Below are 9,498 nucleotides of genomic sequence, written 5' to 3'. Positions count from 1 at the left end.
CACTGGCTTATATCAGATGAGCATCTGTTCCATCAGGTTTATGCAAAATAAAAGTCTGAGTTTAATTCAGAGTTTAATGACAAGGTGTTCAGCCTAACTGCCCAGCTGTGTTTCCTTGTGTTAAGAGCACTGACTTGCCATGCAACCCTAAAACTTGATTATGTGTCTTAGGCTGCAGTGGTGGACCCACTCCTTTCCTCTGACCAAAATTCCAGCCTTGCCTCTTCAACATACCCAAGCCTCCCTGGCTCTTGCACTTGACGTGGAAGTCTTTACATCCCCTGAGCTCCTGCAGGATCTGTAGAGATGGAAGTGACCGCCTTAGTCACTGATGATCATTTGCCAGGCTCTTGGCACTTGAGCCAGCACATCTATTTTCGTGTCTGCTGCCATCCAACAGCTTCCACCCTCCAAACTGTAACTGCTGCAGTTCCTTCTGTGCTTTCTCCCAGATCTTGTTCCCTCCATGAAATCTGTCAATTGAACTCTGCACTGGTATCTACTATTGTTCCTGAGTGCCCTCCTCCCACCCATTCTCTGCTCCAGTTTTCGTGCTGCATCACACAAGCAGCTCCCACACTTGCAAGCTCTAAACCCGGCCCAGGGAGTCAAACCTGCCCTGTTGCCAAAGCCTCAGCTCACAGCCGTGCGCTCACTGCTTAAGATACAAATGATTGGTGTGGTGGTTTTTGTATAATAACGTAGTGGTTATGGTACTTCTCTCAGAAGTGGCTGAACTTGGGCTTGGGTCTTCTTTTTCCTGAGGGATATTCAAATCCACCTGTCCCTTCCCAGGCTGTAGGCAACCTCTCAGCCCTTCCTATTGATGTTGTGCCACAGTGCTAAGAGGATTCATAGAACCAGAAAGAAGAAGCAAGTGGGAGCCTGACTGCAGCTTACCGGTAGGGACCTCCCCTGAACGGAGGTGGGGAGCAGCAGGTATCTGGCACCATTCCCAAACCTGCTTACTAAACATACTGCATTAAAACATCTCTGGATAAAAATCAAAACTAGCCCTGGAGGCAGAGTCCAAACCCAGCACCTATCTGAGCAGGGAGAAGTTGAAACCACATTGCCCTGGCGGCAGGTTTTCATGCCACCCCAACCACTCCCTCCTCCTCTGGCCATGTCTTTAAATGAAAGCTGGGGTGGCTGCTCCCTCAAACTGACTCCAGAGCCATGTTGAGGAGCCTTAGCTGTGCTCAGGACTTCTCAGTCTCAAGTGGACTTTTGTGCGCCTAAGTGGTTAAGATGTTCAGCTCAGCCAAAATGGTGGGATCTCAGCATGGAGTAAGAAAAACATGAGGTACACAAATACCTTTTTTTTTTTTTTTTTTTTTTTGTGAAAAATCTGGGTACCTGAGGTGTCTTAGGCACCTAATCTGTTGTTTTCTTGGGGAGAAGTCACAGTTAATTTGGAGTCATTTTTCCCTATTATAATGCTTCTAGGTACAACTATGGCTGTGAGGACTTCACCTTAGAGTGAATTAAGAGCACATTTTATTTTGAGATGTGACTGAAGGATGCACAGGTTTGACTTCAGCTTTGGAATGTCCACTTCTCTTTTTAAAATTACTTCAGTTTCACCATCATTTAGAAACTTCTGAATTTTTTTCTTGCTGTCTCTGGATTCTCCTTGTGTAAAGCAGAGATAACAGTACCTTCAGGACCCACCACATATACAAAATAATTTGTGATCCTCTGAAGGACAGAATACTGAGCATTGAATGGTAATGGAAATTTTTGGCAGATGAGAGAAAAAGGGGGAAAAAATGTGTCCTTGGGTGGACTTGGTGAGGTTGGGATCCCTTTTAAGAGAGAGAACTTTCTCTGGCAGCAGTAAGGTGCCCACACAAGGATGTTTGTTATATTGTTTTGGCTTAAGGTTGGGAAGTTTTCACGGAAGAACCAGATTGTTGAAAGCTTCTGGGCCTATTCAAGTTGTTCATGGTGGGACTGCACTGTGCAGGGAAAGTATTTCTCCATGCTGTTTCAAAGACCAGTGTTCGCATACTGAACTGAACCCTCTTCATGTAGACCTTTACAAGACAACCTTGCCTAAGTACAGCTGACCTTTCTCCTTGATTACTCAGAGATGTTTCTTGCTTTCCTCTTCATTTCCCCCTCTGCATAATATCTTGTTCTGCTGAACTCTTCCTCCCCCAGATTCAAAGCTCTGTTGCGGGTCCGTGATCTGCTGTGACGAGTCCTGTACTGACTTCAAGGCTCATGGAGGATCTTCTATTCCCAGGACAGCAGGTACCAAAGGTTTTCTTCCACAACATAAAAAACCCCAAAGCTATAAATGTGCAGGTGTGTGCACTCCTGTTTCCCAAGCCTGTGCCTCCGTACTGCTCCACCTCTGAAAATCAGGGCAAAGGAACACAGAAGAGTGTTTTGGGGCAGCAATTTCTGAGCGTGGAGAAGTTGCTGTGTTGTCTCCTCTTCAGCTGGAGGAGCTCAAGGCCACCACTGCGGCAGACCCTTGCAAGGATTTGCTTCACAGGTTTGTACACTGCAAACAGGGGAGTCCACATTATAATACCTGCTTTTTGTGGTGATTGCTGATTTGGGTTTTTGTAGACTTTAATTGGCTGATGTTTTATCCTTGAAGCCTGTTTGCTTTCCTTTGATGCACTGACTCAGATCTTGCTGTGTGAGTGGACGTATCAGAGATATTAACCAACAGAGTTTGGGGTATATTTTAAAGCTGTGGGATTTTAGCTCTTCTTCATTTTCTTTGCAGTCTTGAAATTGAAACATTCTTGTGTCCTGTGATGGACATGCCTTCTCACAGTCATGTAGTAGAACGTAGTCTCATTGTCTGCCCAATCTCCTACCTGCAGAATTTGCTACGAGAACATTGCTTAAGGAAAGACAAAATGTTTCCACTTTTTATCAATTCTGGTGCAAAATTATTGCATGCAGAAAATCAGCTTGTGGCATCCAAAAATGCTTTTGATTTTTAACAATCTCAGTTTGTCCCAAGATGGTGCAGAGTCTGTAGGGATGTGCAACATGTTTCTGGATTTTTGGAGGGATAAAAAAAATGCTCTTTTGCCTCCTGAGGGGTTCTGCTGTGAGGCAATGGCTCGTTCACCCTTCAGTTATCCCCTCCTTTCCTCAGCCATAACTTGTGCTGAAATAGTTCCTGCTAGAAAACAGCCAAGTAAAATAATACATGTACGTATATGTATTGTGCTGTATGAAGCAGTGCAGATGTTGGTTCTCTGAAGATAATTAACACTGGTCAAATATAAACAAAAATCTCAGTCAAAAGATCTACTTAACTGGTTTACTATTGTTTCATACAGCACTGAACATTTGGGAATGAAAGAGAACTGACTGGAACGTTTCTGGGTACAGAGTAATACCAGTATTACATCACGTTCATAATCTGAACTAAGGTTGATCTTGCTTTCCCATATTGTAGCATGCCAAAAGTAGTGGGAAACATCTAAATTATCTTATAAGTGAAAGTGACTCCAGTAGCTTTAAGACTGATAATTGGTAATGCCAGCAGTATTTTAAATGCCGAGGCAGGAACTTGCCCGCCCGAAGGAGTTCTTGTTTGTAAGATAAAAACCACATATGGAAGCAGAGTAAAATAGAGTTTCTAATGTATTTAAAGTAATGAGCTGTATAAAACACTCTAGAATATTCCCAATATTAGTAGTGACCATTCCAATGCATTCTCTTCTGCCTCACAGCAGAAGAATCTGCTGTAAGAAACTGAAAATATTTATTTCTATCAAGCAAGCATTAGTAAAGTTGTATCTGATTCTGCTTTCAGGATCTTCATTACTGAAAGAATTATCTGGTTCTCACATTTCAAGGGGTATTTAGCATGTCTTCAAAACCTTTTTGGTCCCTTCTTTTGGCTTTTATCTCTGGTTAACTGACTCTTGCAAGACGCTGCAGAAAAAGCACGTTACTTTTTTTGTCTTGGGATCTGCTGCAACCCAGTGTTATGGCTTCTATGCAGTGGCTGGTGGGAGTCTGGATGTCAGCTGTAGTTATCTGATAGCTATGTACAGTGCCCAGGGAGGCACCGTGTGGATCAGAGGTCAGGAAAGGAGCTGCAGATTGGCTGCTGAAAGAATTCGCTTATTGTGGCAGCCAGTTGCAGCAGGGATCAGAAGTTATGGTAGCTGCATTTTGCCAGGGCAGTGTGGTTTCCTCCAGATTTTAGGTGACTGTGAAGATCAGTGAGTTAGTTGGGAGTTTGTGATGTCATGCTGAACAGCTCATGTCAGACTTTCTGTTTTCCTTTCAGAAAGGAGGGATGATATTTTGGAAAATGTTTACTGTTGCCAAAAGAAATGGATAGGGTTTTGTCTTGTCCCATGTCCTGGAGATAACCCGAGTCCTCATTTCCCAGGTGTGTGCTGGACCATCCATCCACCACAGCTCACGTGTTCTGTAGTCCTGGCAGATGAGCACTTCACAGAAGTTCTTTGTAATGTATTCACAAAAAGTGATGAAATACTCTGTAAGAGGCCTCAAGGAATGATTAGCTTAATCTTCAATTATTTCCCACTGAGACTTGATGAGAAATCATTTGAAAAGGTAGACATGAGCGTTAATATAATCTGCCGGTACAGCTGCCATGAAGCAAAGAGTGCAGAGAGGAAAGGTGTTGCACATGAAGAAAAGTGTGACACTAGGACTGAATATTTTAGATTGATGACTATTATGCATTGTTGGTCTTGAGTGGCTTCAGCCACTTGAATATTGCTACAGGGCATTATAGACGGTATGGAGAAAAGAGCACTAAATGCATTTAACAAACCTGAGAACCATCACTATTAGGTTAAAGCAGCTGTATACTAAAAGAGAAGAATGTTTTCACTTATGTGGCTCACGCGAAGCTGACAAGAAGCAGTCATACTTGGTATGCCCTTGGATGCTTGGTTTGCTGATCAGGCTGTTGAGCACTTTTGAAACCCTCAGCAAAACAGGAGCTACAGCCAGTCCAAGTGGTTTTTACTCTTTTGCAGTGAAGTAGAAGAAAACTGACCTTAGATCCTTTTGAGCTGCCTGATTGCTTCTAGTAAACAGCTGCACAAGAGTGCCTCCCGTGGGAAATGCACTATTACTTTCTGTTTGCACAGCAAATGAAAAACTCTGACCACTTCTATAATTTAGGGGAATGAGATAATGCCTTATGAGCTGACTTGGTTTTCTCTAAACTGTTTAGTCTTGATATCTCTGCTATCAGATGGTGGTTTGTTACTATTTTGATGAAAAATATCTCTGGCCCTACAGTCATTAAAGCTATTTTATATAATCAAATAATCCCAAATTCCTGAGCAATTGAAGATTTGCTTAGAAGATGGGGATCCAGAAGAGCTCCTTCTGGCTATGAGAAATCTGTCGATTTGGTGTTTAGGAATGAAACAAGATAAGAATTCTCTAGTGCCATTCACATCTGCCACAGACTCTCCCTTGTCTGTATTTGCATCTTCAGACTGGACGACTCTTATGTCTGTGTGCTTTTAGGTTCCATATGTTTTAAAGTCCCCCCCCCACCTTGAAACATCTGGGTTAGGTTTCCTATTTATGTTCGATGTGAACAACTCCTGTGGAGTTTGGCTGGAAATAGGTAGGCTCTGCACTACTGAAAAGTGAATCTGTAGCCCCTCAGTTTTCCTATTTGCTCACCTACTGGAGTAGCTTTGCTGATGAAAACATTGAGTGTTTACTAATACACCAGCAATCAGGGTCATAGAATCAATAGAACCATTAAGGTTGGGATGACCAACCTTAGATCATCATGTCAGCCCATGCTGTGACAATGCCACTCAGTGATCCTTTTCTTGAAAATCTCCAAGGATTACGACTCCATCATGATCCAAAATAGTCTCGTTGAACTCACTGACCCCTGTGGGTCCCTTGCAACTAGAGGTGATTCACTTGCACAATCTGCTCAGCAGGGGAATGGATGGTGGTAGGTGCCAATTTTTGGCATACTGTCAGCATTGTTTGCATCTGAATACTCAAATTGCAGTGGGTATTTATATGCAAGCAAATCATGTTCCTTTTCTCTGTGCAGTTCTATATTTATTCAAGGCATATCCTCTGGCTTACAGAACTGAATGCTGTGTTGAATGCAAAACTCTGGGGAGGATTTTAAAATCACTGGTGGTGGTGGACAGCTAGTGTTGGAGGTAGAGCAACTTGCATCCACAAGCAGGTTGTGGGTGTGCATTTGCTCAGGGGAATCTATGAAAGGAGGCAGAGTGATGTCAATGGACTCTAAGCCATAAGGCTGGCAGGAATATTTCGGCGTGCCACTGCTAGAAAGCATTTCTTTGTTTTATTTTTTTCATTTTGCTGAGGCCATGGAAGGAAGTGAGTATGCTCTCCTATGTTTAGTGACAGCCAAAACAATAGAAGCTGATACACAAATCAGAAGAGCATGTTAAAGCTGGAATATAAACGGAACCCTGGTGGCTAGACAGTGATCGGAGTGGAGATGTGTGTGATAAACAGAGGATAGCCACAGAGAAGGAAAACAGCTGGAAAAAGCCAGGATTCAATGGGGAACATGCAAGTAATTGCAATCCAGGCTTATGAAGAAAGCAGCAAGAGGAGATGAGGCATCTCCAGGCAGAAGGCAGGCTGGAGGTGCACAGTTGGGTGCAAAAGATGGAAATCACCAAACCAGGATTTCAGAGAGCAAGACTAGAACATCCCAGAGAAAATAAGTGGCTCGAATGCCTTCTCCTAATGGAGAAACTCACAAGATCCCAAATACTGGCAAGCCACTTAAAAGGAGCAGCATTATACGTGTATCACAATACACATTTCTACACTGAGATATCCTTCCTGTCACATGATGTGAGAGATAGCACTTAAGCTGCCAGTTGTGTTCATCTTGAAGATGTGATCCTCTGTGTTGGTAGCTGAAGAATTTGTGTAGATCATCTGAACCTAGGCAGAACCATCTGTGGGGGAAGCATTTGCAAACGTAGACTGTACAAGACTTCACAGGCCACATGGCTGCATGGCTTCTGTGGGATGATGTGGAAATGTGCTTCTGCTGGTAACCCGGGGTGTTTTCAACTTTTCTGTGGAGTTCCTTAATAGGGAGCTAAACTTTCCTGAAACACTCAGAGCACGGCATTGGGAATAAATTCAAGACCAAGCACTACTTGCTCTGATGCTTCCAGCTGAACAGTTGGGTTCCTTTGAAAACTGTGAACATTTTTAATGAAAGAACACCAAAACCCTTTAGGGATGACTGGCATTGCTTGTCAGGCTGCCCCAGGAATGGCAGCTAAGTCTTGATAGACCTCAGCTTCCACGAGCCACTACCTCAGCTGATAGTCACAGCAGTGCTGCTGAGTTTGGCTTTACTTACCTTTTTGGCAGCTCTTGGATCACGTTGGACTTTCAGAAGTATCATCTGAACTTTATGGATTGAAACACTTATTCTAAGATTTCCATTCCTGAAGCTGCCTTGCAATAATACCCTAAACACCATTTACATTTTAGTATTTAAATCTTTTATGACTTGATATGGAAATCTCCTGTGCCCTAAATATTTTATCTGAAATATTTTTCTAATCCTGTAAATCTTCCTCTGTGGGTCTGCATGGCTGAGCAAAACTTTGTGAGGGGAATAGACTGGGGATAGCCTGGGCACTTCGAGCAGAAACCTAGGAGAGCTGGAGACACTCCTGCATTCCTCAGCATGGCAGATGAGTTTGATTTTATGCTTTTTTTCTTTTTCAAAACTCGGGTCTGAGAGCCTCCCCACACTCTGCTCCCATCACAGGCTTTGGCAGGGAGTCAGGAGGACAGCGAGGGGATGCAGACGGCTGCTAGGTGGATGCAGACGGCTGCCAAGCCAGTAGCAAGCCTTGAGCAGTGTGGCTGGGCTTCTGGCAGGGGATTGCCAGCGCCTTGCTCTGCAGATTCTCCAAGGCCGGTGGTTACTGGAGAAGGGCCCAAACCACTCTCTCTTCTGGAAGAGCAGCAGGCTAGAACCCATTTATTCAACACAGCTGTAATGCTCACTACCAAAATGAAGTGAAAACTTGCTTAGCAGGAATCCTACACGAATCCCAAGTGATTTACACTTGGCCAGATCTCATCTGTTTGAACCTGGGGGCTGAGCATCTCTCTAATGGATTGATAACCTCCTGAAGTATTTATTTTTAACAATTGCTGCCTTTTGGGCTCCTTTTAGTAAGGGATTACAACGGCGGCATTAATTCTTGCTCTGGGGAAGAAAGGAGCCTGTGGGCAGCAGAATCATGGACAAACCCACTGCTATCATCTCCTTTTTCATGGCTTGGCTGCTTCTCTGCTGAGCTGCAGAAAAGTTGCTCAGTGCAAGGCAGAGGACAGGCTTCTGTGCAACAAGGATTTTTTTTATTTTTCCTCAGCAAAACATGTCAGATCCAAACTCCAACAGATTAAAGGCTACATCTAAAATGAACTGTTTAGAATAAGTTCTCAGAGGAATTTACTTCTGAAAGAAAAATATTTGCATAGTGTTTTAGGAGCAGTTTTTAATGAACAAGATGCTTTCTAGCACGTTTTATTGTGCTGCATTCTGGCAACCAAACGTGGGCAGGAGAGCTTATTGACTAACCCCTGTATGTAAGCAGGACCAAAATAATTTCTTTTCAGGGGGAATCAGAAAACCATTCATTGGGAACACAGTGATTTTTCTTTGTAACCTGATTTATTACTTCTTTTTCAGAAAAGAATCGTGTCTGTTAATACATACTGCAGGGCTGCTCTATATGCTAAGAAACTGCAAATAATTTCTGAAGAGCAAGCAAATTTCAGAAACACTCTGTTGGCCGTCAGTTGAGCTGGGAGTGTGACACATAGAGCTGGTCTTTGCTCCCTGCATTGGGGAATTGAGCAATTACCAATCAGATGAAGTTTAACAAGAGTAAGTGGGTTCTGCCCCCTCTGCTCTGTGCTGTGCAGCCTTGCCTCAAGCACTGCATGCAATTTTGGGCACCCACAGTGTACGGAGGGCATAAAACTATTAGACAGCATCCAAAGGAGGGCTATGGAGATGGGGAAAGGTGTAGAGGACAAGGTGTGTGAGGAGTGGCTGATGTCCCTCGGTTTGTTCAGCACATAGGGGAAGAGACTGAAACATGAGTCCCTGCAAAACTGTAAAACAAACCAAAAACTTAATACCGTAATTTTTGATCTAATTAACAGCATACCTATCTATTCCAAGCAGTGAATTCCCTGGGTTCCCTTCAGCCCATGAGATTTTTCTTCTAAAACTCTACGTATTTCCTGTTCCCCCTTGTCTGTTACTAGCAGTTCCAGGTCTGATTGGTCTTACTACGAAAACCTTGCTGAAGCCCCATTTCCCACCTTCTTTGTGTTCACCCCGCTGCCTCTCTCCTTCCTTCCCTCTGACTGAGTATCTGTGCAAAGCTGGCTTCCATGGTTACTACTAAAATAGGCAAAAGAGCTTATTTTGGTCGGAATCTGTCAGTTCAGCGAGATCAAATT

General features: G+C 43.5%; 1 protein-coding gene across 1 annotated transcript in view; it reads left to right on the top strand.

The window, feature by feature from the left end:
* Window positions 1–2,229: 2,229 nt before the first annotated feature.
* MSANTD1 (Myb/SANT DNA binding domain containing 1) overlaps window positions 2,230–9,498 on the top strand; it is a 30,136-nt gene continuing 22,867 nt past the window's right edge. Inside the window, exon 1 of the mRNA XM_065736159.1 lies at window positions 2,230–2,506. Coding sequence (XP_065592231.1) covers window positions 2,230–2,506 — 277 coding nt within the window. The remainder of the gene's footprint in view (window positions 2,507–9,498) is intronic.

Source organism: Cyrtonyx montezumae, unplaced genomic scaffold, assembly GCF_038088225.1.
Source record: "Cyrtonyx montezumae isolate F1298 unplaced genomic scaffold, pur_monq_1.0 scaffold_2, whole genome shotgun sequence".
Taxonomy (NCBI): Eukaryota; Metazoa; Chordata; class Aves; order Galliformes; family Odontophoridae; genus Cyrtonyx; species Cyrtonyx montezumae.
The sequence above is the reverse complement of the archived record's forward strand: the minus strand, read 5'-3'. Positions and strand labels throughout refer to the sequence as shown.